The sequence below is a fragment of the Aaosphaeria arxii genome (genome assembly GCF_010015735.1).
Source record: "Aaosphaeria arxii CBS 175.79 unplaced genomic scaffold BU24scaffold_1, whole genome shotgun sequence".
NCBI classification, from domain to species: Eukaryota; Fungi; Ascomycota; class Dothideomycetes; order Pleosporales; genus Aaosphaeria; species Aaosphaeria arxii.
This window is the reverse complement of record NW_022983474.1, coordinates 3,817,483-3,845,346: the sequence shown is the minus strand read 5'-3', so window position 1 is coordinate 3,845,346 and position 27,864 is coordinate 3,817,483. Positions and strand designations below refer to the sequence as shown.

General features: G+C 49.2%; 14 protein-coding genes across 14 annotated transcripts; 9 read left to right on the top strand and 5 right to left on the bottom strand.

Moving 5' to 3' along the window:
* Positions 1-38: 38 nt before the first annotated feature.
* BU24DRAFT_457695 (uncharacterized protein) lies at positions 39-2,310 on the top strand (the record flags this gene model as incomplete). The annotated part of the gene is made up of 2 exons (XM_033531560.1): positions 39-479; positions 538-2,310. The coding sequence occupies 2 exons, from the start codon at positions 39-41 to the stop codon at positions 2,308-2,310; spliced, it is 2,214 nt and encodes a 737-aa protein (XP_033390090.1).
* A 672-nt stretch (positions 2,311-2,982) lies between these two features.
* Positions 2,983-3,393, top strand: BU24DRAFT_27614 (uncharacterized protein). Its single transcript, XM_033522651.1, has one exon. It carries the CDS (start codon positions 3,069-3,071, stop codon positions 3,306-3,308), a length of 240 nt encoding a protein of 79 aa, XP_033390089.1. The 5' UTR covers positions 2,983-3,068; the 3' UTR covers positions 3,309-3,393.
* Positions 3,314-4,964, top strand: BU24DRAFT_27606 (lytic polysaccharide monooxygenase). The gene has a single exon (XM_033522649.1). The coding sequence runs from the start codon at positions 3,478-3,480 to the stop codon at positions 4,672-4,674; it is 1,197 nt and encodes a 398-aa protein (XP_033390088.1). The 5' UTR covers positions 3,314-3,477; the 3' UTR covers positions 4,675-4,964.
* A 1,419-nt stretch (positions 4,965-6,383) lies between these two features.
* Positions 6,384-7,301, bottom strand: BU24DRAFT_27598 (uncharacterized protein). Its single transcript, XM_033522647.1, has one exon. It carries the CDS (start codon positions 7,127-7,129, stop codon positions 6,515-6,517), a length of 615 nt encoding a protein of 204 aa, XP_033390087.1. The 5' UTR covers positions 7,130-7,301; the 3' UTR covers positions 6,384-6,514.
* BU24DRAFT_27597 (uncharacterized protein) lies at positions 7,302-10,985 on the bottom strand. The gene is made up of 3 exons (XM_033522646.1): positions 10,390-10,985; positions 9,745-10,335; positions 7,302-9,693 (listed from the first exon to the last, which is right to left on the bottom strand). The coding sequence occupies exons 1-3, from the start codon at positions 10,825-10,827 to the stop codon at positions 7,474-7,476; spliced, it is 3,249 nt and encodes a 1,082-aa protein (XP_033390086.1). The 5' UTR covers positions 10,828-10,985; the 3' UTR covers positions 7,302-7,473.
* BU24DRAFT_27592 (uncharacterized protein) lies at positions 10,849-11,719 on the bottom strand. The gene has a single exon (XM_033522645.1). It carries the CDS (start codon positions 11,404-11,406, stop codon positions 10,903-10,905), a length of 504 nt encoding a protein of 167 aa, XP_033390085.1. The 5' UTR covers positions 11,407-11,719; the 3' UTR covers positions 10,849-10,902.
* A 2,023-nt stretch (positions 11,720-13,742) lies between these two features.
* On the top strand, positions 13,743-14,152 carry BU24DRAFT_417369 (uncharacterized protein). The gene has a single exon (XM_033526707.1). The coding sequence runs from the start codon at positions 13,841-13,843 to the stop codon at positions 14,069-14,071; it is 231 nt and encodes a 76-aa protein (XP_033390084.1). The 5' UTR covers positions 13,743-13,840; the 3' UTR covers positions 14,072-14,152.
* Positions 14,153-14,377: 225 nt separating this feature from the next.
* BU24DRAFT_417367 (uncharacterized protein) lies at positions 14,378-15,247 on the top strand. The gene has a single exon (XM_033526706.1). It carries the CDS (start codon positions 14,432-14,434, stop codon positions 15,119-15,121), a length of 690 nt encoding a protein of 229 aa, XP_033390083.1. The 5' UTR covers positions 14,378-14,431; the 3' UTR covers positions 15,122-15,247.
* A 474-nt stretch (positions 15,248-15,721) lies between these two features.
* Positions 15,722-18,209, top strand: BU24DRAFT_338799 (Rho GTPase-like protein activator; the record flags this gene model as incomplete). The annotated part of the gene is made up of 7 exons (XM_033523148.1): positions 15,722-16,039; positions 16,095-16,704; positions 16,751-17,365; positions 17,417-17,617; positions 17,681-17,797; positions 17,852-18,044; positions 18,098-18,209. The coding sequence occupies 7 exons, from the start codon at positions 15,722-15,724 to the stop codon at positions 18,207-18,209; spliced, it is 2,166 nt and encodes a 721-aa protein (XP_033390082.1).
* A 526-nt stretch (positions 18,210-18,735) lies between these two features.
* Positions 18,736-19,906, bottom strand: BU24DRAFT_27563 (uncharacterized protein). Its single transcript, XM_033522640.1, has one exon. It carries the CDS (start codon positions 19,790-19,792, stop codon positions 18,929-18,931), a length of 864 nt encoding a protein of 287 aa, XP_033390081.1. The 5' UTR covers positions 19,793-19,906; the 3' UTR covers positions 18,736-18,928.
* Positions 19,907-20,454, top strand: BU24DRAFT_27562 (uncharacterized protein). Its single transcript, XM_033522639.1, has one exon. The coding sequence runs from the start codon at positions 20,022-20,024 to the stop codon at positions 20,418-20,420; it is 399 nt and encodes a 132-aa protein (XP_033390080.1). The 5' UTR covers positions 19,907-20,021; the 3' UTR covers positions 20,421-20,454.
* Positions 20,455-22,603: 2,149 nt separating this feature from the next.
* On the top strand, positions 22,604-23,395 carry BU24DRAFT_383959 (mating-type protein MAT alpha 1; the record flags this gene model as incomplete). The annotated part of the gene is made up of 2 exons (XM_033524826.1): positions 22,604-22,847; positions 22,899-23,395. Coding segments are annotated over 2 exons (741 nt in total), but the record flags the coding sequence as incomplete, so codon positions are not given.
* A 1,531-nt stretch (positions 23,396-24,926) lies between these two features.
* On the bottom strand, positions 24,927-26,270 carry BU24DRAFT_417364 (uncharacterized protein). Its single transcript, XM_033526705.1, has 2 exons — positions 25,923-26,270; positions 24,927-25,710 (listed from the first exon to the last, which is right to left on the bottom strand). Exons 1-2 carry the CDS (start codon positions 26,016-26,018, stop codon positions 25,126-25,128), a joined length of 681 nt encoding a protein of 226 aa, XP_033390078.1. The 5' UTR covers positions 26,019-26,270; the 3' UTR covers positions 24,927-25,125.
* Positions 26,271-26,529: 259 nt separating this feature from the next.
* On the top strand, positions 26,530-27,178 carry BU24DRAFT_338657 (seleno protein W family protein; the record flags this gene model as incomplete). The annotated part of the gene is made up of 4 exons (XM_033523141.1): positions 26,530-26,619; positions 26,690-26,779; positions 26,833-26,923; positions 26,979-27,178. 4 exons carry the CDS (start codon positions 26,530-26,532, stop codon positions 27,176-27,178), a joined length of 471 nt encoding a protein of 156 aa, XP_033390077.1.
* Between the last annotated feature and the right edge of the window lie 686 nt (positions 27,179-27,864).

The window sequence follows — 27,864 nt, the reverse complement described above, 5'->3', positions numbered from 1 at the left end:
TGAGGTTCGAGAAAGAGATATTGTATCAGGGAATCGGCATGAGGGGGATGTTCGGCAGATTCTGGGAGAAGAGGAGGAAGCGAGGTAGCGTGGAAGTACGACCGGCGGATGTGGACGCCTCAGCGGCCGGCATTGAAGAGCAGGGCCGGAATATAAAGTCGAAGACTTGGGCGACGAGTGTCTCGCGGGTGGAGAGTTGGCCTGTCGAGGCGAGGCCGCTGAAGCAACACACCTGGATATCGTACCTCTATCTGTTCTTCGACGCCGTGTTGGTCTTGTTGCCGGTGTTCTTCATACTTCTCAGCATCGCCGTCATCACGCTCGATGGGAAACCGACGAAAGGGAATGATCTTGGGAAGAAGGTCGAGTTTGTCATTGATCTGGGCCCGACCATCTTTCCCATCGTGTTTGCGGCTGTGAGCGGGAGGAGCATGAAGATGATAGCGCGGTTTTTGGCGGAACGAGGTGCTAAGATCAGTGTAAGGAAGCACTCAGTCTGCGCACATGATATGCACTACGATTGCTAATATCATGCAGACTTTAGAGCTCCTTATGGCAAGTCAATCCGTCTGGGGTACTCTTGAAAGTCAACTGTTGATGCAACGGGCTACCTTGGTTGGCGTCAATCTGCTCTTCCTTTGGGCGTTGTCGCCTTTGGGCGGCCAGGCATCGTTAAGACTTATGAAGAGGGGTTCTCAAGAGGCGCAAACATGGACAAAACTTCGATATATGACTTCAGGCCCAGGAGCGACAATGTGGGGTTTGGCAACCACGTACGAAGATGGCGGCAAATTCTTTGATACCAAGGGTCTTTTCACTGCAGCATTGTTGGCACCACTGGATGCCAAAATTGGCCCTCGAGATCCATGGGGAAATGTTAAGATTCCCAGCTTGGAATCCTTAAGTGGCAGTGAGAATGATTCCAGTGAATGGCTCAACGTCCCCGCCAACCTAACAACGCCCGAGTCATATGCTTCCCTTGTCGGCCTACCAATCATTGGACTGCCCCGAGATCCAACTTCCTTTAGCATGGAATATACCTACCTCACTGTTTCCTGTGGCAATTTTAGCCAAACCCCTTTAGAAGAGCCAATTGAGCCGGGGCGCTGGCAATTAGATGCCAATTGGACTCAGGTGGAAAAGCTAGCGCCAGGATACATTTGGAGCAACAAAACTGCCTCACCACCCTGGGGCTACAATCCGGAAGGTATCAAACGCATGACCACCTTTTTCATCGATGCCACAATCCCAAACAATTGGGAGACCATGGACAATGGCAGATTCGATGCGTTTGTGGGTTTCAGGAATCAAACTCTTCTCCCAGATGAGAGCCTTCGACAACCACGCAAAATTTTGTACGCCTCAAAGTTTGCAATAAACCCCGACGGTAACGACTTCCGATTGAACATCGGATCTTGCGAACTAGGCCAGCAACATGTAGAAGCGATGGTTGGCTGCCAAGGCAGCGAGTGCAGAGCGAGCAAAATCAGGAAATCATTGACTGACACACGCTCGCTCTCGGTGACAGGCCTCGACCATCCTTTGATCATGAGTAGTATAGCCCAACAATTTCCCGTCACGATCGACTCGCAATCAATGTCAAGTCCCATTGAAAGGTTTCTCGCCGACTCGCTCTCCATGCCCTTCCTTCAGCAAGTTGGGTTCTCCAACAGAACCTTGGCATATGTCGATGTATCAAAGATTCCTTTAGCAACCTTCTCCAAAAGGTTAAGCCTGGTCATGAACACCTACTATCAACTCAGCATGCAGCCCACGGGTTACTTTGGAAGTCTACCAACAAATCTATCTCTTCATGGCCCTGATACCTTGCCAGTCACCGATATCGATGCGTACCTGCCACCGGACCAGGCTGCCACGAAGAACTCTTTCTCCGAGTGGTGGCAAACATTTTCTGCGGTGGCACTGGGTTCAAAAGCCCCCTTCATAGGAGCAACCGCAAATGCCACAGTGACATCGACCGAGGAGATCTTTGTTTGCAATTACGCTTGGCTGGCCTTGCTGTGGACGTCTTCAAGTATTTTGTTTCTGACTGGAAGTGTGGCCCTGGTCTTGAAACGCAAAACACTTGGGCCCGAGATGTTCGGCTTTGTCTCAAGTATGACATATGAAAACCCTTGGGTAAAGATTCCTAGTGGCGGAAGCATGCTTGATGCCATGGAACGATCAAGATTATTACGCGATGTGAAGGTGTGCATTGGTGATGTCCACGGGAACGAGGATGAGGGTCACATCGCCCTTGCAGCTGGGGTACCGTTGCGGAAATTAGAGAGAGGACGACGCTATGCATGAAATACTGCTCATACTCCAATCAAGCAAGCACAGCTTGTACTGTCAGCCATGTTCGCTCGCCTCTAACATCCTGTTCAATGTAACATAACTGCTCGACTTAGAGTAAGGTTGGCACAGTTGAAAGCGAAACATCAGACAGGCCATCATTTGGCATAATGGGAGGGAAGAAAACAGCCTAACAATTTCCCAATCGAAGCAAAGCAAGAACGGCAGACAATCGAAGTTGTGAACGACTACCGCGCGAAAGTTCGTTTCTGAACATGCGTCACATGAACGACAACATCAACGTCAACCACCACAGACTTTGCTTGAATCGTTAGCTCGAGTCACAGCGCTTCAAATACAGCCAGTTGCATGCATAGCATTCAAAATACGGTGACTAGCCCGGAGGCGCTGGCTGGACCTTACGCAAGAGGCTCTAGATACCTATGGCTTGCATTGACTGAGCGGGTGTGGAGATCAGTATGGGAGCATCAAAACGACAGCGCAGAAGAGAAGGTAGTATGGAGTACTTCCAGCCAACCAGCAGTGCTAAACCGGGATGCAGGAGTCGGAGGTGCGACGAAGCGTGACACAGGGGTTCTGACCACCACCCGGGCCGCACAAGCGAGTTTCCTCTCCGCCCAATGGCCGACCGTACGGGCCTAGAAACGAAACCCCCTATGGACGCGACGCGATTACACAATACAGGGAACACTCTTTCAACTCTGCGGCATCTCCGTCTGCCGTCAGGTACCTGTGATTAAGATGTTCAGACAATGACACCCTCTCCTTGTCAGATGTTCCTGATTGGCACTCTATTGCACTGGGCGATCTTGACAGGCCTCCCGTTTCACCCATTAACGCTCGCCATTGTGGGGCCCTACGAAGGTACTGCGATGACTCTGTTTGGCTCTCGGACGGTGTTTGATGAAACTGTTTTCCAGATTGAGGGATCGTTAAGGTACAGGCGGGCGAAGGGTATGACTGCGCATAGATCGTCGTGGGGAGATATATAAATCTCTTTGAATTCGATCAGCTTATGTCTAGCCATCACAACACATTCATTCAGCCTTTTGCCTTTTGCACTTCCTACCTTTTTTTTCTAGCTGGACTAGGCTTTTTTCTTCCGTTCATCCACTCCTTGATTCACTGGTTGTTGCACGACCAATTACTGCGCATTTCACGATGTCTCTCCGCAATTCTTTGGTGGCAGCTTCTGCCTTTTTGGCTTCAGTCAATGCCCACATGATTATGAAATCTCCCGTCCCTTACAGTGCGGATAAGGTCGACAGCGCTCCTATTACTGCTGCACAGTTCCCTTGCAAATCTAACTTGGGATTCACTGTCTCTACTATGAACAATATGGCTGTTGGCGAAAAGCAGACGCTCAGTTTTACAGGCACTGCTGTCCATGGCGGTGGATCTTGTCAGTTGTCTGTAACTACCGACACTGAGCCAAACGCCAATTCGAAGTTCAAAGTCATCAAGTCTATCGAAGGTGGTTGCCCTGGTGTCAATGAACAAGTAAACACATACGACTTTGAACTCCCGGATTCCATTCCCAATGGCAAAGCTACATTTGCATGGACTTGGTTTGCAAAGTTGAGCGGCGGCCCAGAGATGTACATGAATTGTGCCCCTATTGAAGTTACTGGCGGCGCCAGTGACACTTCGAAGTTTGATGAGCTACCGGACATGCTCGTCGCCAATCTTGGCCAAGCAACCACTTGCAAGAGTCCCGAGAACAAGGCCCTTAAGTTCCCCAACCCTGGATCCAACCTCCAAAATGGTGGAACCAACGACATTCTCGACCCCACTGGTGAATGCGGCACATCAGGAACCACACCTCCTCAAGAGGGTAACCCATCGTCTGCTCCTGCTGCACAGCCCTCATCTCCAGCAACTCCCGAAATCCCAATCCCTACTGGCTCTGCACCTGCGATCGCCCCTACTGCTGTATATCCTACTGGCGACGTCTCTACGGTTTTGCCTACCACCAACCCAGGTGGAATCTTCGCTCCTAGTGCGTCCAGCGCTGCACCACTTACCTCGACCCAGACGACACTCGTCACCGTCACTGCTAAGCCATCAGTTCCTGGAGCTGGCCCAACTCAGCCATCGATATCTACTCCAGCCGGCACTGGCAACACTCCTACGCCCACCGGGCCATCCGCACCTGGCGGTGGCTCGGGCACCTGCAGCGAAGAGGGTTCAATTGTCTGCAATGGGCCTGATCAATTCGGGCTTTGCAACCACGGCCAAGTCGTATGGCAGCAGGTAGCAGCCGGAACCACTTGCTCCAACGGATCTATCACAAAGCGAGGCTACTATGGCCGCATCGCACGCCCTCGTTGGGTGGTTGTTGATTCCACCGATAACTAAGTCGTCTGGTAAAACAGACAACTAGTTTACATTCATTTGATAACAACCTGTACATTCTGGAATCTGTCGCAACCCGGCAGTTGTTGATCATCTGAGCACTTTACCTTCTGATTTATAGGTCTGAGACCGGCTTGGTGTATATTTTCAACCATTTCTTTTATTATATATTTTCATTTGCTCACGCTCAAAGTTCTCTTTGCATATCAGGCGTTCTGGAGGAATATCAGGTGTGCACGGGGCATTCTATATAGAGCTCATATACCACAGTTTCAATTCAAACATGTTTAACCCTCAATTATAATTCAATCTTTGCGAAACATGAAGACCTCCCTGCTTATGCAGATCGTTCAGTCAGCCATGTATGCCTCCCTCGTTTTCCATCGACATGCGCACGTCAGTGCCTGTCTTGCCAATTTTTGACACTGCAACTGCCTGCCTTGGTTTCTTGACGGTTCCGTAAAATACCACCTACTGCATGCGGACATTGGGTGCCGTGGACTTTACCAACCCCTGTTCCCGTTCCTTCTTACGACGATCACCAGAGAATATTGAATTTCACCTCTGCACACCGAAATTGCAGTGCACATTGCCTGCGATCTACTGGCAAAGAATGGCGCAAGCTCTCTATCGTTTCAGATCTTCACATGAACATCCCAGTATTCTCATTGGCTCGCTCATCCTCACGATGTGATCTTCGCGAGGTCAGTCCCATCCGACCGATCCCACATGCGGATCCTGAAACAGGATAAAGTAGGGTCCGGTCCACCTTTTTGGGGCCTGGAAGAGTGTCGCATTGACATGACTGACGGGATACTGCTGGTCGCGATTGACTTGCTGAGGCTAGAAAGAGCTTCGCCAAAAAAAGATACTAGCTAACTAATATTCCGTTTTGTGGAGCAGTGGGTGCACCTCAGCCACAGCGCTTGCGTGCGTGCATGAAGATCGATTGCCACGCGAATACGGGATGACCTGGGGACCATTGGTTTGGGCCAGAGCATTTGCGCACATTTTCTGTTGAAGTCAGAGGTCAGAACACTACAATGCCTGGCTTTTGACCTTGACCATCCTTTCCGCTGTCCTACACAGTGGATGCCCCCCTGAAGACCCAACGCTTCCCTCGACCTGCCAAATCAACGATCGCCACGCAGCGACAAATAAAAAACAGAGTGTCTCAATTCGGAGAAGCCAGCACCCCATCACGAATGAATGAAAGCAACCAGACTCCATATCTGATTACCCAAAACTTGACCTGACGTCGTCTTTGGCTTTCTTCCACGCTGACCGTGCCGCAAATAACCTGGCTTATTTTTAGCCAATCCCCGGCTTGCGATACCTTCTCTCAGGGGTTAAGTTATTCCCGTCACGAACATATGGCTTCATCTTTCATACATCACATGTGATTCATTGTTTTATGGATAAAGAGTTCATGGAGAAAAGTGTCGTCATCCGTGCGTGGGGTTCTACAATGCGCATATAAATTAACAATAGCACCATGTTACTTTGTGGGGCATAGTCTCATCTCATTATTGTAGTTGCTGCATTTTCTGATATGCCGACGTTGGGCGAGTATATTGAATTTATGAAAACATGTGTTTTCTATTTGGCCATGTTGTTCGACGCTCAATATCGTTTTTGAAGTGTTGCCGTTCGTGCGGCGGACGGATTGTGAAGCTGTGACTTTTGGAATGTGACATGGAATTCACCATCCTCTCTGAACAGCGGGAACCTTTCAATTGTACGGATAGATCAACCTCATCTTAGCAGCCTAAGCATTCCATCAGCGCTCTACGTGATGCTTTCCATTGGACTCCCTAGACAGCACTCCCGAGAAATACTCCCATTAGATAGTATCTAACTTAGCCACGGATTCTCCGGTTAACTGCTCAATTGAGTCATCGATCTGACCACCCTTCTGCCCACTGCTCAAATCAAAGCCGCTTAATGCAAACCCCTCATCGTCGACAAATTTTATGACCTCCCTAAGCGCTCTACCACTGCAGTCGATGTGTTCACAGAAACAATCGCGCCACGCCCAAGCTCGGCCGTCGTCGTCATACACTATGGATTTCATAGATGCGTCGAGGTATTCGAGGTCTGCTCCATCGTCATCGAGAGTGGTGTGGAAGGCTTGGGGAGCATGGGCCGGAGAGGAGGTGGGAGATGATGGCGGAGACGGGGACTGGGATAGAGCTGCAGAGCGCGGTGTGGATGTGCTAGCCGAGGGGCTTTTTTCGGTGTTGTGGCGGGGCATGACGTGCGATTGCATTGGAGTGTGGTTGTATATGATTAGAACGTAGTAATTACCAGGTATATGTTCTCGAGAACGCCGTTCTGAAGTAAAGTCTTCTGTGAAAGTAGGCATTCGTGGATTCTTTGGAACGAACGGTCGCCTGGCTTTGTTAACCTGAATAACAGGAGGCAAGACAGGAGCTGTGAATAACCAATGCTTCAACATAATGCGTGACAAAATAACTTTCTCTTAGATTGAAGTTCGTAGCTCATCTATACTGGTTCATAGTTATTGCATGGCCATCCATTGATATACCAGTGTCAATAGAGAGAAAGTATTGAATTGATATACAAAATATGTGAAAGTGGGCAACATGAACAGAGAGATTCGTAAATGGGTATAAACATAGGAGATAACTTATACAGGTCACCGCAAAAACCAAAGGAATTTATGTTTGTTCAAAAGGGCGTTTTGTGCTTTGAACGGGGCGAGGGAAAGTCGAACATTGCCGTATGCCCGAGATTGGCTTCTTTCGAATCCAGTTCAGAAGTAATGAGGGTATGGTGGCTCTAATGGCGCCAGAAACTTTTTCGCTTCTCCTTCTTCCTGGCTTTCTCTAATCTGCCGACTACTTCGACCATGTCAATCTGTGGTGCTTTCTTGATCGGTGGTGGTATCGCATGAAGAGCGGCGCGATCGCGGTCGATGTCTAACTTGGTCGACTGTCCCTGAGACCTCTCTGTATGTTGTCGAGATGGCCGCGATTTCGTGGTAAATATGTCTCGAAGATTCTCAGTTTTGCTGGAAAGGAGAGATGATGTTCGAGTGGGTGGAGTGGGAGGCTGCATTTGAAGCGGCGTAGGAGTCGTGACCTGGTCAGAAGAAGTGGCCTTCGACATAGCCTTAGGTCTGCGACCATACTTTATTTCAACGCCTAAAAGCTGGTTCGGAACTGGAGGCTTGGGGGGATTTATACGGGCTTTTGGACCAGCCAGGGCAATGCCAATGGAGGAACCATGGACCAGCGAAGTAGAGCCGACTGGGGATTCAGAATCTCTATCTTTCTGTTCATTGCTGTGGAAGCTGAAGCGAAACCCATCATTGTGGGGTCGTGGTGCTGGTGTGCGGGTTTTTGAAGGGGTTTCATCTGGAGTCGTCACTGGTGACGCATCGACCGAAACGAGACCTCCCAGCAACCCACTTACTTCTGCACTACTGCATCGTCGTTCTAAAGGCACACATTCTCCGGTAGCGCTCGACTTTGACGATGCCGAACTCGCGCCATCGCTCCAGAAGGGACTATCTCGCGAGGTCGCGCTCTCTGAAGAGTCACGGGGCTCGTTCAGTTCAGCAGAGACAAAGGGGTTGACTAGCTGATCTACCTGGAATGATTCCAGCACGGGGGTACGCGTCTGCACCGGGACAGCGGAGCAATTGAGATCCAAAGCGATTGGTCTTTTCGAACGGCCGCGAGTCTCTGATGTTCCTGATCGCAGCCATGAAGTGCCCAAACCAGACTCTTCAGGGCCGGCCGATCTTGATGCTCGTTGCGACCGATCCAATGATTGGCCACGCGACATGGGTCGAGATGGAGGATCGACAATGGCGGGGTTGAGACCATTGCCGAATCCATGTACAATGATCTCACAATAAGGTTGGGAATTCGTACTCGCAAGACTGTTCCTCCTTGAGCCTCTTCCGGGTAGCGAAAGGTTACGCAATGAGCGTGCCGATGTGTTACGTGCAACGCCAGATGAGACCCTGAGAGGGGCTGGAACCTCTACAGACACTGGGCGGCTAGAAGTAGCTGTCGCATTGGGGTTTGTGTGTGTGAAATAGTCATCACTCTGACAATCGGGCTTGATAGTCATCGCTCCAGATATTTCCCATGATGCAGGCTGATCTGTGAGACAGCTGTCCGGGTTTCCACCCATCTTGTCTTTTGCGTTCTGACTGGTACTACCACCGCAAGAGTCAACGGCTCTAGATGCAGATTGCCAGGGCGAAGATTCCGTTACAAGACAGCAGAGTGGATATTCTGGGCTCTCGGGATCGCGTACTTCTTTGGGGGCCTGCACTGCGGAGATCAAGTATTGCAAAGTGCCATAGATGAGCAGCCAGCGTACTTTCCGAGCATCTGCTATTGTCACCTTCTCTTCGCGTTGGTGCTTAGCGACGCATTGTCGTTCGAAACGCATGTACGCTTGCACAATGGCCGAGGTAGCGATCGGTTCTGTGACATTGGTCGCTGCCGCGAGTGTAGCATGTGCTGTCAGATAACGATCCGTCTTGGACTGCTTGGAGGCAAGAGCGAGTGTCATCAAGGCCTTCTGGGACGGAGTCTTCCTATCCCAATCATCGTGTTGAGGAAGCAGAGGAAGTGGATGCGGCAAGGGCGCGAAGCTATGTCGTTTATCGAATAGCATAACGTTCTGTAGTACACAGATTCCACCGCTTGCGGGTTTTTGGGACAGAAGGTCTGTTGTCGAGCCGAGATCCACCAGATAGTCGTGTAAATTCTTGAAGTCAAGGTACAAAGACTTGTACAAGACTTTGGAAAAAGGAGAGCCTCTCGGCGGCGGCCAATACCCATATTTCTCAACATAAAAGCTGTGGAGAAACGACCGAAATCTGTCTAGATGTGCTCTAGCACCATTTGCTAATCCGAGATTTGCAGGCGAGAAGTCATCTTCCAGGAAGGTTCTCAAAGCCGCCGTCACTCGTCCAAGATGAATGTCCATTTCTAGGTACGCTCTCGTAATCAGTGCTTTGGTCAACTTAGAAATGCGCTTCGCGAGCTGTCAGCTATTGCAACCTCTGGGGGAAATGTGATGACGTACATCTAGTTCTTGACTCAAAGCTAGACTCTCATTCATGCCGACACAATGAGTGAAAGCATCGATCCAGAGATCTCGGATCTTGTAGTGTTCGGCATAATAGAGCATGCCCAGTGCGTAGTCTGCACAATCGACAAAGTCACAATAGCCCTGCGCTTCGGCGTACGCAAGGAAATCTTGGCGATTATCTATTTGTCCTGACCGGAAAAGCTGCATTCGTTCTTGCAGATCGACGAAGGACTGACCTAGGTGAGCTCCGACTAGAGGCCTGCCCAGTACAAAGGCAAAGAAGTTGCGCGTCGTTAGGTGCCATTGGAACGCCGCCTCTCGACTTGCGCCGTCTGGCGCTGGCACGAACAATTCGATAGTACTATTCGATGACACTGGGGTATTGAACCCGCTGGAAATACGTTTTGCGGCGTGTGAACTGGGTCCAGAAGGCATGATCTGTGCGAAACAAAGACTGAACATCGCCCCACACTTCAAATGACGCAGGGCGCGAAATGGGATGCGGAAGGATGGACCTCGACGAGACTGCCCCCGAGCATATAGATGAACGTAACAATCGCCATCTTCGAACCACAAATCAGGATCCTAACCGGTCTTTATTAGCTGAGTGGTTCACTCCAAAGCAATTTAGGCTCTTACTCTTCTCAGACCATCCCATTCACGAGTTGTTCGACTAAGGCCTGCCCATCGCTTTACAGTGGGGGCGCGTGTGGAATTCCGCATGGTTGATGAACAGCTTGAGGACCGCTTGGATGTTGCAAGACCGCCCGAAGGCTCTCTTAAGGAAGACCGTCGATGCATTCCAGGAGTCGGGAGATTGTGAATTAGATTTAATGAAGGGGCATGCTGTGTAATAAGGCTATGGCATTTCCTTGTACCTGCAGAGAGGTCTTCCGAATTTGGAGGCCCGACCGAGAGGGTCGCTTGCGCCGGGTCAGATTGGGGAATGGAATTATTCTTTTGGAACAAGTTATTGGGCTGGAACTGCTCGAAAGACGAAGTGCGGCTGGAGCCAGCAGGTCGAGGCTTCTCGGCGGAACTTGACGAGCTGGGGCAGCGCGAGTCTGAGTTGGCCATGACCAAGCTTAATGTAGGAAAGTCGAGGAAAAGTGCAAGACAAAAAGCTGGGGACTCCCTTCTCCGAGGCAGAGATCACGAAGCATAGGTGATACTGGATTTCCACTGCCCCGAGGTCATCTCAGACCAGCATGCGGGCAGTTGCTTGGAACAGTAGTGGGTAGGACGAAGAAGCATTTGTATATACTTTACGCAAGCACGCAAGTATCCAAATGCATGTCTTCCGGGTGCCAGACAACCAAGATGGGGGGGCGGATGCCGCTTTGGCGTGTCCGGGCCAGCTTTGGTGCAGCTAAGTGGCTTACAGCGTTGAGCGATTAGAATGGCCCAGAGCCAAGGGCGAGGACTAATGCACGAGGCTGATCCATGCCAAGCGGCGAACGGGAGAGACTGGATGTCTTCGATGCCTGTATGACAACGGTCGAGATGTTCCATGGCCACAACTCGCGTTCTTTTGGGTCTCGCTGTGCGGTGCTCGTGGGAGTGGGCCAGACGAGTCCGTGGGTGTTCCATTGTTGGGACGTGTAAGTGGTCATCATAGAGTCGTGACTGTTTCCACACAGTAACTACTCTGTCCATGCGACACAGAAGCCAGTCCAGTTCCCTTCACAGTACCTATTCGAGTCTTTAACATGTAACGACAAACGACGGCCCAATTGATGCAGTAAATGGGCAGGAGATTTACTGCACATTTGCCAGTATAGGAAATGGCAAGTTCCGATAGCAAAGCCATACCCCAGTATCTCCGCCGAGTGTGAGTATGGTAGAAGCCCTAACAGCGTGGGCCGATGATCGTGTGGCACAGGTAGTTCACACCAGCCATCCCGGAGATCTAAGTGTCGTCCATGCTTGGATGATCGTCGTAAGGCGCGGGAATGCCACTCGTACACAGTAAGTAAACACCGATCCTATCGACGATGCCTCACATGCTGAAGAGCATTTCGGATTTCGTACTCTTCCTCATGGCCAGTAATGGACATTAGAACATCCAATTGATGGGATAAGACGGAAGCTGTCGCTGCATCGCTGAGTCGATGAGGTGGAGCGTTCGCCGCGTGCCAGCGACGTGGATCAAGGCCGGCATTTCGAAGATGAGTCTGTGAAGCGCGTGAGCGAACCAATCAGTCGCCATCATTCCTCCGTTCCCGAAGTGGGGATCCCGAGATTGACATGCCACGACTTCGCTTCCACGACATGACTATGCCATGTTAGACATCATCGTCTTCCTCTTCTTGAGGATCTTCTTTATTGCCTCTACTCTGTACTGCTTATTAACTTCAATCCTCTCCATGGAGGATCTGTACTGCTCTTGGATTATCTCGGCTCTCCCACGGCTTAGCTACCAAGATGCCTGTCCTGTCGCTGTCTTAGCAGGAAAATGCAACCTGCTGCACATGCAGCTTTGCAACCACAGGGTTAATCGTAGTTTATTGTTGGATGATTATATTTTTTGTATTATGCAGCAACTACTGTCGGAGATGAAACAAGTCAAGATTACTAGATGCTTGATTGGGCGATCTTCCATCCAACTTCTACTGAGTACTGCGAGCCTAATGAACAAAATGCACGTTGAAAATTGAGATGGTCCTGTGTCACTTGCAAAGTAGCACTCTCATTAGCGAAATATGGCAAAGTAGTCTCGTCGTACCAATGGTGAATTCCTTGAGGAATAAAGTATCAAGCTTCTGACGAGGAGGCAGCACAGACTCGTTGTTCCTGTGCATGGCATTGGGTATTACAAGTCAGTCGAAATACAAAGCTTCAACGTCAAGCACACGCGTCCTCGCAGACTCTTGACATAATCTCATAGGTAGCTATAGAGTGTGGATGGCGCGTCCGTCTGCTTGCATTAGTGCAACAGCGATATCTCGTATATCAACGGGATTCATTTTACCCGCATACAACTTCACGTGAAAGATGCCCCGGCGACTCTGAAGAGGCAACCTGAAAAGATGGCTCCTTTATCTTGTTCACGGTCAAATGACTTGATAATGTCTCTCGAGCTTAGTTTATCCGTTCATTCGGAACATGCTATAGTTACTGTGAAGGCAGATTGGATCAAGCGTATCCAGCTCCCAACACCGGTAGGCTACCGGGTGCCATTCGAGAAAGGTTTTAGCACACCGCCATCATCTGAAACATTCATGTTCCACGGGTCATCCCGAGATCTCCGCCTTCATTAATCCAATTCGACTCCTAGTGGCATGCATGCCATCCATACCTCCTTCACCTTAGGGTTTCTTTGTTGAGACTTCATCATGAGAACAATAGTCTGAATGACTCGGGAGTGTCGGCACTTTGATGATAGCTACAAAATCTGTTAAGCTCGGTTTGGATGATCGACATTGCATTCGATTGTACGCGTGAGATAGTCCCGTGGTTCACATGAAGGTATAATGAGGGTGTTCGACAGAGACATCGCCATACAGAGTACTCGTATCCCTATTGCGTTTGTGATATTTGATGTCTCGTCCAAGCATCGTTGACTGGGTCTAAATATTGTCCGGCATTGTTTCTAGTTGTAAGGTAGTTACTATCTTCTATACCAAAAAGAGTGCAACGCTATTCGGCGGTGGGTGCTAGTTGTCACTCAATTCTCACAACAGAAAGGTGGACTTTATATCGTGAACCAGAAATCCTGACAAAAGCCTTGTGTTTTCATCTTAGGATGTTGTAGCATTTGAGAGGTTGCTGAGTAACAACTATTCAGTTCTTTCACCAGGTGAAAGGAAAACGCATCCGTGCTCAAACACGATCACGGGCTTTCACTTTCAGTCTGTCCTCAAATTTGTTCGTTTTGAGCGTGATTTCGATTGCGTGCGTCATATTCACATTCACTCATTGTGCGTACTTGATTGCTGCAGAACCAATCACGATACGGAGTACGGAGTATTAATGAACGTATTTCATGTCCTATCGCAGCTTCCTCCGTCGTACCACCACGCGTTAGCTCCGACGCGACCCCAACTCAACCGTGTAACCAACAACTGTTTTGTCCAATCTCGACACTGGTATGGTTACCGCTGTTGAGTCTGGCACCAAGATGCCCAACAAAACCATCGGAGGTGGCCCCTCTTTGACATGCACCAACGAAATTAGCACGCAGATTGCTCACAAATGTCTCGACGATACGAATACTGATAGTGAGGAAACCGAGCCAGATCTAGCTGATAGACTTGCACACGTGAGTTATAGCTACTGTACGCGTATATTGCATGGAACTGACGCGATCGGCAGGAAATAAAAGTTCAGATCGCGATTGCCGACATCATCAAGCGCATGAAAGATGTCGATGAAGAGGTGGCCGTCCTCCGCCATGATCTCGAAGCCGATATCACAAACGAAAGGATTGTCTGTTGCCTTGCGCCAACGCGTCAGCACTTCCACCGCCTTGGCCTGGCCACATTGGAGCTGGCCAAGGTTGTTGACCAAGTGAAAGTAGACATTCAGGTACGAAACATTGGTATCCGCGATTGGCCCACGCTTCTAATATCAATCATAGTTGCCTCAGACTGTATACCAAGTGACTGGTCCTCTCAGCCAGGCTCTTGCCCTTTCAACATCGATCAGCGCTGCAATTCTGGTTGTTTACCGCACCATTAATATGCAATTCCTGCAAGGAGAGAAGGATATAGATCGCAGGTCTTGTGATAAGGATGGTACGACCCCTCGATCAGATCTATCGGCAGAATTGGGCATCTTGATGGAAACCTGTGACAGGGTGATCGAGGTTGTCCGGCGAGCTGTTGAACTTCTCAAAGGCCTGCACGGAAACGAGGTGAAGGCCTATTTGAGAGACTCAAGCACTACGAAAAGCTACAACGATAACCAATCAAACCGCTTCCGAATACTATGGATCATGTTTGCGTTCCTCGCGTTTATCCTCTTCGCGACAAAACATTACGACAACACGACCAAGATCGCTCAACTTGCAGACAAGCTTGACCATATCTCATCACATGGAGGCGGTGGTGTCGAGATTGAAGATATTGGAGCGCAGCTTCGGGACCTCTCAGCCAGGTCCGATTCACACGGACTTCGGCTCGATAACCTCTGGGAGGCCTGGGAAGCTGCAAACCTTGATGGAAAGTACCGCAACTCACAGGCCCCAGACGCCGCCAAGATGCAGAGCTGCAGTGATTTTGAAAAGAGATTGAATAAATTTCAGCAGGACATGATCCAGCTGGAACTGGAAGTGAAGGAAGCGAGGAGGCATTTCCATCTAGTTGATATACGTCTTATGCGTCAACTGAAACGTTTTGCAGGAAGGGAAGGCTTGGAGCTTGAGAAGTAGGCAGAGACGACTTCCTGCTCTGTCCATTGATAAAATTGTCAAGGTCGAGCTAGGTTGAAGGGATGGCTGCAGCTGAGGAGTTTGCTTCTCTCAGGGCTTGTGGCAAGGGAAATGATTGCATCCATAGAGCATGGTGAATTTCCATGTCACATTCCAAAAGTCACACAGCTTCACAATGCATAAGTTACTGCAAAAGGGAAGTGGCGTATCAAACTGGTTCCTTCCTCTCACCGCCTCCGCATTAGGTCTAGCGTGTCTAACCCGCGCCTCCCAGCCCTATCGACCTACTTGCCCACTGTCACTCTACCCTACGTACGCCAACTACGTAAAGCGTTCGCACACTCTCACTACTGCTCCGCCTCTCACAATTCGTAACCATCCTTTTCGCACAATATCCAAAGCAAACCCGCCGTTGTCCCAAGATCAGATCGAGAGATCACACTGGATTCCGTTTGCATTCCTGTCCATCTGGTCACGTAAGGCGCCTGACACCCCTCCACCAACAACTTCCAGCGACTCGAACCACCAACTACATCATTCGCATACCCCCTGAGATACCTTCTGCAAAAGCTATTGACTCTTCAGCAACTAGCAGTCCCAATGGCTGCCACTGCTCCCTCCCTTCCACGTCTCGAGAGTAGCGAAAGCATTGGATTCAACCCCGACTTCTCTACCCCAACCAACGGTACTACCCCAGCAGATGGCCCAACGTCACCTGTAGATGGAGCTACCCATGTACCATCTACAGCGCCTGCACCTGCATCCGCGCCGGCTCCAGCGATACACGTCCAGCCAAGCGAGAAACAGCAAGAGACACAGGATCCTCAGATCCAACAGAAGGTCAAGGATGTCATGTACTCGGATATTGGGGTCAATACCCTCCTGAACCGATTGAAAGCAAGCATTGCGAGCGCAAGGGTGGGATACTCTACACATAGTGGAAGTGATTTCATTAGGAGCTAACAGACATCAGGACTTTGCAAGTTTTTTAAAGCGTCGTGGTGCCATTGAGGAGGAACAAGCTAATAGCTTGAAGAAGCTCAGTCGCCTGACTCTTGAGAATCTTCACAAAGCCGAGGCTCGCCATGAGAGCTACCAGCAACAGTTCGAACAAGTCATGCACGCGAACGAGCGCATTGCCGACCACGGAACACAATTCGGACTTGCCCTGCACGCCATGCACGAGAATCTGCTTCAACTCTCTAATAAGATGGATCTGAGTCGGAAGGAATTGAAACATCAAGGCTTGGCTGCGGAAAAGAAGGTTCAAGACGCCGAGTCGTTGGCGGAGAAGGCCAAAGCGAAGTATAACCAGCTGGCGGAAGATCTCGACCGAGTCAAGACAGGTGACACAGGTGCTGGGCGTAAATTTGGAATAAAAGGCCCCAAATCTGCGGCACAACATGAGGAGGACCTGCAAAAGAAATTGAAACTGGCGGACGAAGATTACGCTTCGAAAGTACGGATCGCACAAACGAACCGAAGGGAGCTTGAGTCTACTTCCCGTCCACAGTCCGTGACCGCGCTTGTCGAACTCATCAAAGAGCTTGACGCTGCGCTTACCATGGAGATGCAGAAGTTTGGTAAGTGGAGGATTCTGCTCGTGTATACAACCACTAACTCAAGCAGCCTCCTTCAACGAGAAGCTCGTCGTCAACAATGGCCAAGTTGTTAGCCCTCAGGCGCTCAAAGGAAGTACCACGCAGCCTCCTCCAAGTATCAATAACATGGTCTACCAGATCAACAACGATCGCGACTTTAATGACTACATATTGAAGCATGCGGCGAAAATACCTTCTGTACGCTCTGAGTTGCAATACGTAAAACATCCTACTCAGGCGGGAGGTTCCTACCAACAACCCCCAACAGCATCTCCTGCAAACAACGCCAACCGACGAAGCTCTACACAAATACAAAGCCAGCCCCCGCCTGCCTTTTCGGTTCAACCACCTACGCAATCCCCGCAATCTCACCAGACACCTTTCCCAGAGCCCACTCAGCAGCCAGGCTTCCAGAGCTATAACCCCAGTTTCGTACAGCAGCAACAGCAACAGCAGCCATATCAACAACAATCGTCTCAGTCGCAGCCGCCGGCCAAACAAAATCCTTATTCCTCTGATATATCACAGTATCCAGGACAAGCTGCATACTCCCCGGTGGCACAGAATCCATACGGCCAGAATGACTATGCTGGAGGACTGGCCGGACAATCCATGGTCCAGCAATCCAGTGGAGTCATTGGCGGTAGCACTCATAATGTCTCCAATTCTGTCGGCTCAGGAACTGGCGCTCCAGCACACACCTCCGGCCCACCAATCAATCCCATCTTTGGGGTCACACTGGACGAATTGTTCGCCAGAGACGGATCCCCTGTCCCCATGGTTGTGTATCAATGCATCCAGGCAGTTGACTTGTATGGTTTGGAAGTTGAGGGTATCTATCGAATTCCAGGGACAACATCTCACATACAAGAGATGAAGGCTCTGTTCGACCGCGGTAAGTTTGTATCGACCATTCAAGTTAGTGTTCAAGAGCAAAGGCTAATCATACGTGTGACAGATGCGAGCCAAATCGACTTCCGCAACCCCGAAGCATTCCGTCACGATGTAAATAGTGTAGCTGGACTTCTCAAGCAGTTCTTCCGCGAGCTTCCAGACCCACTCTTGACATTGAATTGTAAGTTTCATCATTCTTAAGCTACAAAATCCAGCACGCTGATCATCCTACTAGTCTACGGGAAGTTTATTGATGCGGCCCGTATCGAGGATGAGACCATGCGCCGCGACTCGATGCATGCACTCATTAACGATCTGCCCGATCCCAACTATGCAACCCTTCGAGCGCTCGTACTGCATCTATATCGCGTTCAGGCATCATCCGAAGTCAATCGCATGAGTACAGCCAATCTAGGAATTTGCTGGGCGTAGGTCATCTAATGGTTTGGGTGGTTGATACAGTAGTGCTGACTATCCTTAGTCCTTCGATAATGGGACCTCACAAAGGCAACAATATGGCCGACGCTGGCTTACAGGCACGAGTGATCATCACTATTCTGGACAATGTTCTCCAGATCTTTGATGAAGATTAAGTATCATCGTCCTGTTCATGCTATCTGTGACTTATCTTCCATTTGTAGGGAGACATGGGAACTGCGACCTGCATCTATCAGCTCGCCTGCCCCGTCCATGCCATGTTCAGCGCCTTTGTTTCCATCCTTCGTACCTGTGACGCCTAGCGTTCCGTCGGCTGAATCGACCACGTATGACGATGCGGTCCAGGCTTGGAGAGTTGCGAGTCGGCCTATGTCTGCCGATACTTCATCCCAGGCTCGATTGGTTACTACAACAAGCACTATGCCGCGTTCATATTCTGCTCGTAAATTCAAGCGACGGACCTTTTCCTTGTTTGGTCGACCATTTTAATGCTTGTATTTGTCATTTCCTTATACCCTGCTTCACAGCTTGGCTCTTTACGTGGTGGCTGTGGCCATGCTCATAGTTTGCTGCATCGAAGTATCTAAGCATTCTAATAACCTAGTAGGATGTTACGAAGGGATTTGTTGGAGGGAGCGAGCTATTTCATCGGGTGTGGCCCTGATCTACGTGGCATTCTTGGATGTACGATATACCGGTGTCGAATGAACGTTCAAACTGAACGGGATAATGGAATTCCTGATTTCTTAACTTCGTGTGAAATTGAAGTTAGTATGTCAACATGACTAAGAGTTTTGGGTAGCCAATGTCCAACAGGGAAAAGTTGATCATCAGATCGTCCGAGTTCGCCAAAACGAAACGGACCATCCGCTTCTCACTTGCGGACAACACCTTCCTCGCCTTCAAGTTCGTCTGCAGTGTGTTCCTCCCATATGTGGCTTGCAAGTTCATCAACGCGATTGCAAACCGTATCGTACCTGCGATACCGAGCGCACGTTAGGCATGCGAAACCCACGTTGCCTTTGCCCGCACCATCTTCAACCTGCCTATGCGAAGAGAGGAAGAACGTGTGTGTCAGAAAAAATGTGCTGTATGATGGCGAGGCTTTTGATGAAGATGGACACGAATTTGATGCCAAGGTGGTTGGCAAAGTGATTGACCATGCACGATCTGTGTTCAAAGGCGCGACGTACGTGCAATGTTGGCATGCTCTCTGCGCCATCGAAGAGGTGCAAGGCAGAGCGTGGCGACCCAGGAGTACGGACACGTGAGGACAGAAAAGTTTCAAAGAAGCACGAGAGATGGGTGGGAGTTTAATCGTGGTGCTCGGATGCGATGTTTGTGCCGTGTGCATTGTGGCCATGGTCGCTGACGTGGTATTCGTAGTGTTAGAAGTACTCGTCCCACTGCCCGAAGGAACTGTTTGCGAGAGGTGGTGGTGTTGATGCTGCTGCGGGAGCGATGTTGTTACAGTAGGATGTACGACGGGGAATGCACCAGGTATCTGCAGTAGCGGAGGCGAAGATATCGAATCGCCTAGGCGTACTTCAATCATTCGTGCCGCAAGTTGTGCGAGGATCTTGAGAATGGCTGTATGAGCTGTTTTGGCCGTCCGCTCGAGGAGTGAAGTGTAATATGTCAGAGGGTATCGTGTGTAATTTGATAACAAGGATGATTCTTGAAAGGTCTCTATAATGCTCGATTGCATCGTTATGATTTGGATCTGTAGGAATCCCATTATTGGAATGCTGGAACTTTTAAGTGGGAGGCGAGGAGGGATCCTCTGGACATGACATGTACGAGTAATAGTTATGATGGCTGCTGCAAATGCGCGTGATGAGGACAGGAATTACCTTAAAGAGATAGTGGTGGTGGCGTGTGGGGTCGACGCTTCCCGTTCCATACGCAGTGGACCCTCCTTATTGGTTACTAAGCACAAGAACCTCACCTAATCGACCTTAACAGTAATGGGAATTGGATTAAACCTGATGATTTCTTACTCTCAAGTTGCTAGAACAGGTTTTATGATTACTGCCAAAGTTTTGTTCTCGTTAGTTTCTGATTTGTATCTTGACGAGCCTGTCAACGTCACGCGAGGCGATTCGTTGACAAGTTCTCCTGATTCAGAACAGGGAAGCTATCATTTGATCGTCTTTACCAACTCAAACCTAATAATGTTCAGCATATATTTTCAACATATTTCTTTCGTCTGTAATGGGCTTTGCTCTTGCCTTATCCTTGCGTTCAGTTTGGGTGGCGCCCACTACGGCGTTTGGCTTTGTTGTACCCGCTTCATCAAACAAAGATTTCTACCATGTCTTGATGCCCCTATATCGCTACGCCTCATCCGACACCCAGACATCTAGCTTCGTCCATATACAGCCTATGTCTTGCCGGTACTATTGGAAAAGGCTGGCCTCTGTCGAATTCTAGAGCTATGCGCGTTGACAGAGGCAATCCAGCAGAGATCCTTGCTCAAGTGGATGGCTTGGATAGAAAACTGAGCTTACACTGCACAAATACCATCTATGCACGCCGTCTTCTCTGACATCCATCGATACAAAGGCAGTTGGTCAAAGTTAGATATCTTGGCCACGGCTTGGTTTAGTGCCCTGGGTTGACACCGAGAGGAAGGATATTTCCACGCTCCTTTGTTAGGTCCACCTGCTAATCTAGACCTATTCTTAGATGCCCATAGTTATGTTAATATGATCACACATCAGCACAAAAGCCTGTTCCAACCCCCTGTCTGATTGTCAACTCTCATCGTATATCCTCCTATCTTTGAATTGTAACTGTACTTAAATTTGTTAACAAACTGTTCCACTGCAGACTCAACTTTGAATCGAAATCTTTACAGTGTAAGTACCTCAGTCGCTATTCCCACTGCAATTCGACTTGTCCCGAACTGATAATGCATCATAAAAGAGGGAACCTCCTTAGAAGGTTGACTGCTCCCACCATACGACTTCGGCCGATACCACTCTCCTTAGAGTGTATTAACCTTGAATTTCCTATTGTTTTATCTGGCCGTGAAGCGGCTTTCGAATGCAATACGGATGAACATTATCGGTTAGACGCGACGTCGGACGACAGTCAGTTCACGATAACTGATCTTAAGAAAACGCATATACCTTCCTAACGACGTCGATAATATATATATTAACCTCCTTCCCACTGAGGTGACCTTTGGACAAGGCATCTATAGGGTATGATCTACTAACTCTCTGACGGAGTATTCACCAAAGATACATTATTAGAGCCACGCCTCTTTTGCAGTCACTATCAGACGAGACCAAGAATTGAAAACTGCGCCAACAATCAAAAGTTACATTCTGTGACAGCTAAACATCAAGCTCCGTACTCAACGGGATCAGATCAACAATCTCCGGAATCCAAATATAGATGATGGGGAGGACTTGATCCTCGAAAATTGTGACCCAACTGGCCAATTGCACAGACGCAACACCGTCGATATACCCCCATCTATCGTGGAAAAACCACCAGTTGGAGCTTGTTCGCGACTCCCTTTTAACTCCCAGATTTTTGTTCTGTGGAAAACCTTGGTCTCTGCCAGCCAGGCTGATCGGTTCGAACAGCAATCACAACACGAGCACTCTGTCGGTAACCGCTGGAATACCGCGGTACTGTCTGGCTCTATTTCACCTATTTCCCACTGCCTCAAGATTGGACATTATATACGTTATCTCTCTTGCGGATGAGCAAATCTCTTTCTAGCTAAAACTCCCAACCCCTTAGTGGATCTCTTCAGACTGAAGAGCAAGGTGAAGGCACTGTTTGCGCAGTGGCGACACATCTTGACACAACTAGCCACCTCTTTTGCAGTTCAATCTTCACTCCCGCACTTTCAGTGTCTAAAGTAAAACTCAGGCACGGATCTTGCCGACGAAAATTAACATGTTTTATGTATAGTTTCCCCTCTTCGGATTATACATCTCACCAATCTGTTGCTTTAGATACCAGGCAACTCACGCCTCGCCAGACGAAAGGCAGTCGCTTAAGCTAAAGCAACAACATCAACAACAACAACACCACCACCACCACCACCCCGCCGCCGCTACTACAAAACATCATAATTTACTTTGCTTTTAATATACATGCTCTTGTTCTCTTTTTACTTTTATATAATGAAACAAGTGCCCTGTTACACACCGCCAATCCCGTCGCTTTTCATAGGCAGGTAAGTCGGTCACTGGACCCGCCACCGCTCACCTTCACTTCGTTACTCTCGTCCTCCTCCTCTCACTTCCGTTTCTCTCTCTGCTCAAGTGAGAATTTCCCAGGTTGCTAACTAGCCTCCCAGCCACCCTGCCTACTGGAAGGTATTTGAGGCCGCCTCCGCTCGCCTTCAACCTTCTCCCCAACACCAACTTTTTCCCTTACACCTACGTTTGTCCCAACACCAACCTACACCGAAGACCCAATACCTTCTACTTCAACTTCTTTCAGCTATCTCAGCGTTATCGAGATCATCTCTGCTTTCAACACCCGAACAAACTTCATCATCGACACAACCATGTCTTCCATGATGCAGTCTGCTTCTCGCGAGCCTACTTTTGATGAGATCGAGCAGTTCCTGAAAACTCGCACCCAAGCCCAGATCATGCAGCTGGTTCAGAACTTCGATGACCCAGTGCAGCGTGCCCATTTCGTATCGACATTTCTCAATGCGCCCCGGATCAATGTCAAGTCAAAGGCTTCTTCAAAGCATGCCAAGGAGTCAGAGGCCATCAAGGCTAAGAAAGCTCTCAATGCCTTCGTCGCTTTCAGATGTAAGTTTACAGCAATTCTTTATATGTCTGCATGGTGTTTACATTTTATAGGCTTTTACATTCACTGCCTTGGCTTTAAGCCCTGGCCCATGAAGAAGCTGTCCAACTCGCTGGGCAAGATGTGGGAATTAGACCTGAACAAGCCTCTCTGGTCGATGATGGCAAAGGCCTGGTCCCTCATTCGTGACCAGATCGGCAAGGACAATGCATCGCTTACCGAGTTTCTGAACATTGTTTGCCCCTACCTGAACATCCCTCCATGCAAGGACTATCTCGATCTCTTCCAGTGGGAGGTCAATATCTCGGATGAGGGACTCCCAGTCGTTCGACGCGACCCAGAGGCTCCAATTCAGAAAGACAGGGCTTCTGGCACCGCACCTAAGACCTTGTCCGTCAAAGATATCATTGAGCACTGCCAGATGTCGGGTTATGCTCTGAACTTCGTTTACGATACCAGTGCTACCTCAGCTTTCCAGGTCCAGATTGGCTCTGTTCTTAATTCGTCAACTGGTGCTGCCGACTCCGTATTCCAGGACCGCGTGGTGGCTCGAAACAAACGCCGCACTAGGCGTCAGTCGGTCAATAAGGCACTGGTTGTTCCGGACATGCGAGGTCAGGTCGATACCATGCATGATTTTGAGACTTCAGAGGGCGAGTTTCCCTCTCTCTTGCCTTTCATGCCACTGGGTCCTGGACTGAGCATGCCATTGATGTTCCAGAATGATCAAGCCGCACCTATGGCCAATAATCAGGAGGACTTCGACTTCAACATGCCTGTTCACAGCTTCGCGCCTATTGCTGCCCCTCCCCAACCAACTATGATGGAGACCGAAAACTTGTCTCAGGAGGTTGTCGACTATTCGAACATGTCTGAACACGATGCTATCTATTACCGCATGAGAGAGATGGCAATTGAACAACAAATGAACTTCAATTCTTTTCAGGATCACAGTGTTGGTGACTCTTCCACCAACACCTTGTCTGATAGCGCCGATCTTGGAACCGAAAACTTCAATCAAGCTGTTGCGGGTCCATCCTCATATGTCGACAACATGGTGGCACCATCCGCTGGAATGGGCAGCCAGAATGCGACCAACTCGTCAGCTTTTCGTCCTGGAGCGAGTGGAAATTCGACACTCCCCCCCATCGATCTCTCGATTTATTGACTGCTCTTGTCAATTCCATCTGACTATTGGCCATGAGTTTACGCACCGTGGCTACGTGAATATTTTGCCTTCCTTCTTCACGAACGAACTCATCGCCCCTAATACTCCCACGGAAACCGCCTCAATGCTGAACATCTTAGATGTCCCCAATTTCCCACCTTTGCGCACACATCCATGGCTTTCTTCTTTTTTTAGACGAGGTCCTCAGTTCTTGGTCTTCCTTCCCTGCACAAGCCCCCATTTTCTCGGAACCCACCCCCATCGATGGTTTCTTTTCTCATACACGGACGGTTTCCTTTATTCTCTTATCCACTAATGGGCAACTTTCTTTTCTTCATACACGAATGGGTTCTTTTCCTCATGCAAACGCGACAACGACATCGAAATTATATGACGGGCTTCTTTCGGATCATCTGGTTCTCACGCGGCACCGTACAGCAAGGTCTCTCTTTCACGAGAGAAGGCTCATGCTCAGGACCAAGTTTGCAACCAGATGCCTTCTCCTTATAGGCGCCTTATACCCCCTCGGATTATCAGCACAGCACAATTGGTAGGAACTTCATACGGATTAATCGGATGGCGTATTCAGATGGAACATTCGGCCTGGATATGGAGCTCATGGCTTCTTTAGGACATATTGGTGGTGGTCACTTCACTGGTCACGGTATGCTACTTCCGTGGACGCGTCAAGGATCTCTAGTCCTGGCAGGTGAATTTGGTTCCTTTCCATAGTCCTTTCTACAGTAGCTAGTTCCCATACCTTGGTTGGACTGACTCTGCGCATCATGACAGAGCACCACTAAGATCAATAGATAGACAAATCACAAAAAAAAGTTTAAAATTCCCATGGTTTCTGTTAAACGTGATGTTTCTCTTTGATGATTTTCACTTCACATGAAGAATTTATCTGCATGCCAATTACTAGACACCACACCACGTCACAGTTTAAGGTGACTTCTTGGTTCGATTACTTTTATATTAGGCACGGCAAATACTGCAGTATAGTAGAAGCATATAAGAGTAGGAGCAGACCCATCACGATGTCCTCAAATTCCATTCGCAAGCGGCGCGCGACCTTCTCCCCGAACCTCCCAATCCCTAACCTAGCCCTTCTAATCCGCGATCCTGCCATCCTGGATCTTTACGACCACGACTCTGACCTCTTCGCCCTCGACGTAACACTTCCCGCCGTCGCCTTCTCTCGTCTCGTCGTCCTCGCCTTCCCTGCCGAGACCACCCCAAAGCCCGCCGCCGACTCCGACCGGGCTAGAGGAGTAATCGTCCTCGCTGGGCCCGAACGTATTGTTCGCCAGATGCTGCGCCTTGTACCACGCCTCCCTCTCGCTACCGGGCTCCACGATCTCGGCAGTACCATTGATCGTGGTGCTGATCCTCGAGAGGCTCGCCGTATTCATACCCAGTAGCAGCTCAGCCAGACTTCCGGATCTGGGACCGCCGCCGGGGCGCGTGGGGGAGGGTGAGCGGCCTTGGGAGGATAACGTCGGCGGGCGATGAGACACCCAGTCGTGGACGAGGAGGGAGACCAAGGGGTTGTCGGTCAAGTTCAGGGTCTTTCGGGACGAAGGGGGTGTGGTCATGATTATAATGGGGTGAGTAGAATAAGGTGTCGATGGTAGGTAGGTGTAGTTCATGAGGGAGATGTGTGGGATGTTGTTTGCGCATGTCGAGAGATGGAGCTGCCGTGCTGTTAGTAGATTGACAGCGCGTAAAAGATGAATTGACCAGAAAGCTTCAATTGATGTGTCTAAGTGGTGTGGGAGTCGCGATAGAAAACGCGTGGATGAGCCCGAGGGCAGCGCAGACTGCACCGGAAAGACCTTTTAGGGCAACTGCGTGCCAGAATATGAACGCAAGAATTGGAGGGTAACTATATTTTCCTTGTACTTACGAAGCGTGCGTTCTGGAGACAGGTGATAACTTCATCCGGGAGGCATGCGGGTGGTGACGTAGCTGAAGATGCGGCGGGGATGCCTGTAGTCGCCATGTTTGGATATTAGGTGCGTGGATATGAGGTGCTTGTTCGAGGATGAACAGGTGGCAGCTGGTGGGGGATATGAAAAAGGGTCAGTGGTCAAACATTGATATCAGTATTGTCAGATGTACGAGGTAGCACGAGTATGAGCAGTGGACGTGATGCATGAGTTGGTGCAAACGTATCAAACTGGGTTTAGCATCCACTCAAACGTCGGCCGACCCTCTCTCCTCTCTCCGTCTCTCCTTACTTGCTCACTGTCACTCTACCCTACTCGTACGTGCCCTACCTACGCCAACTCTATGAGAGAATGTGCACTGACCTGTCCAACCCGCACAAGCACCCCCCCTTGCATCTCCCGGTAGTAAGCTAACTACCTAGGTACTTAGGCTGCTAGGGTATCACGGTACCTGGGTATCTAGCGTGCCTAGTTATGAGTATATCTAACTGTATAACGAGTAACTATCAATGATGCATCAAGACCACCGTGTTTCCATCAAAATATCTCAATTTGTCCGTAGCCATGACCTCGACTGAATCAACCCCGGTATCGCTGCCGCGTGTCGCCATCACATTTTGCACTCAGTGCCGTTGGATGCTAAGAGCGGCTTATGTAAGATGCATTCACTGGAGACCTTCGGAACATTGCCCCTCATGATCACTTACACTTACCTCTGTGTTAGTTTGGCCAAGAGCTTCTTTCGACTTTCGGTACCCAGATTGGAGAAATTGCCCTGATACCTGCAACGGGCGGGCTTTTCACGGTTGAGCTAGTATGATCATGTGTAGTAGCTGGGGTGTAGGGTGATTGATACTGACCCTCCAGACATATGCCCCGCCTATCGAAAACGAGGACAGCGAAGAACGAATCCGGAAAGTACTAATATGGGATAGAAAAGTGGAGGGTGGATTTCCAGGTCGAGTTACCCCTAATGAATAGCAATCCAATACTTGGTAACTAATGTTACACAGAAACGAAAGTCCTGAAACAGCTCGTCAGGGACCGCATCGATCCGAAGAAGGACTTGGGCCATTCTGACCGGGGTGGGAAGAGGAAGGAGGAACCAGAGGAGAAGAAAGATGGGGCAGACTCTGCGACGAAGGCAACCAAAGATCCTAGTACTGTGTCGAAAGAATCTTCAGACGGCACAGTCTGTGAAGATTGCCGGTAAGGCCATTGCTTTTATTGCATATATACGGTTATCTCATTCTATAGACACAATCTCACAACACTCTCACGATGATCTCTTAACACTCTCTTATAATACTCTCTTACTTACAACACACTCTTACAACACACACTCTTACAACACACACTCTCACAACACATACACACTCTTTCTCATAATACACACACACACACACTCTTTCTCACAACACTCACACTTTCTTTCTCACAACACTCACACTTACAACACTCACACTTACTCACAACACACATACTCTCTCTTACAACACTCTCTTACAACACACACACACTCTCTCTCTTACAACACTCTCTCGCAACACTCTCTTGCAACATTCTCGCAACAATCTCTCGCAACATTCTCATAACACTCTCTTACAACACACACTCTCTCTTACAACACACACTCTCTCTTACAACACACACTCTCTCTTACAACACACGTTGTGGTGGACTGAGACATGGCATTGGACAAAACCTCAGCCGAAATTTGAGTCAGATTTTGGTATTTTTCAACCACCTATAATACCACGAATAGAGGTCTTAGGGAATAAAGAAATACGTCAAACTACAGGGGGCGTATAGTAATATATCATGACAGGCTTATTACAGTATATAGACCTCTCTCTGTTATACAGTAGAAGGGTATAAAAGTAATTTTTAGGGGGGGTA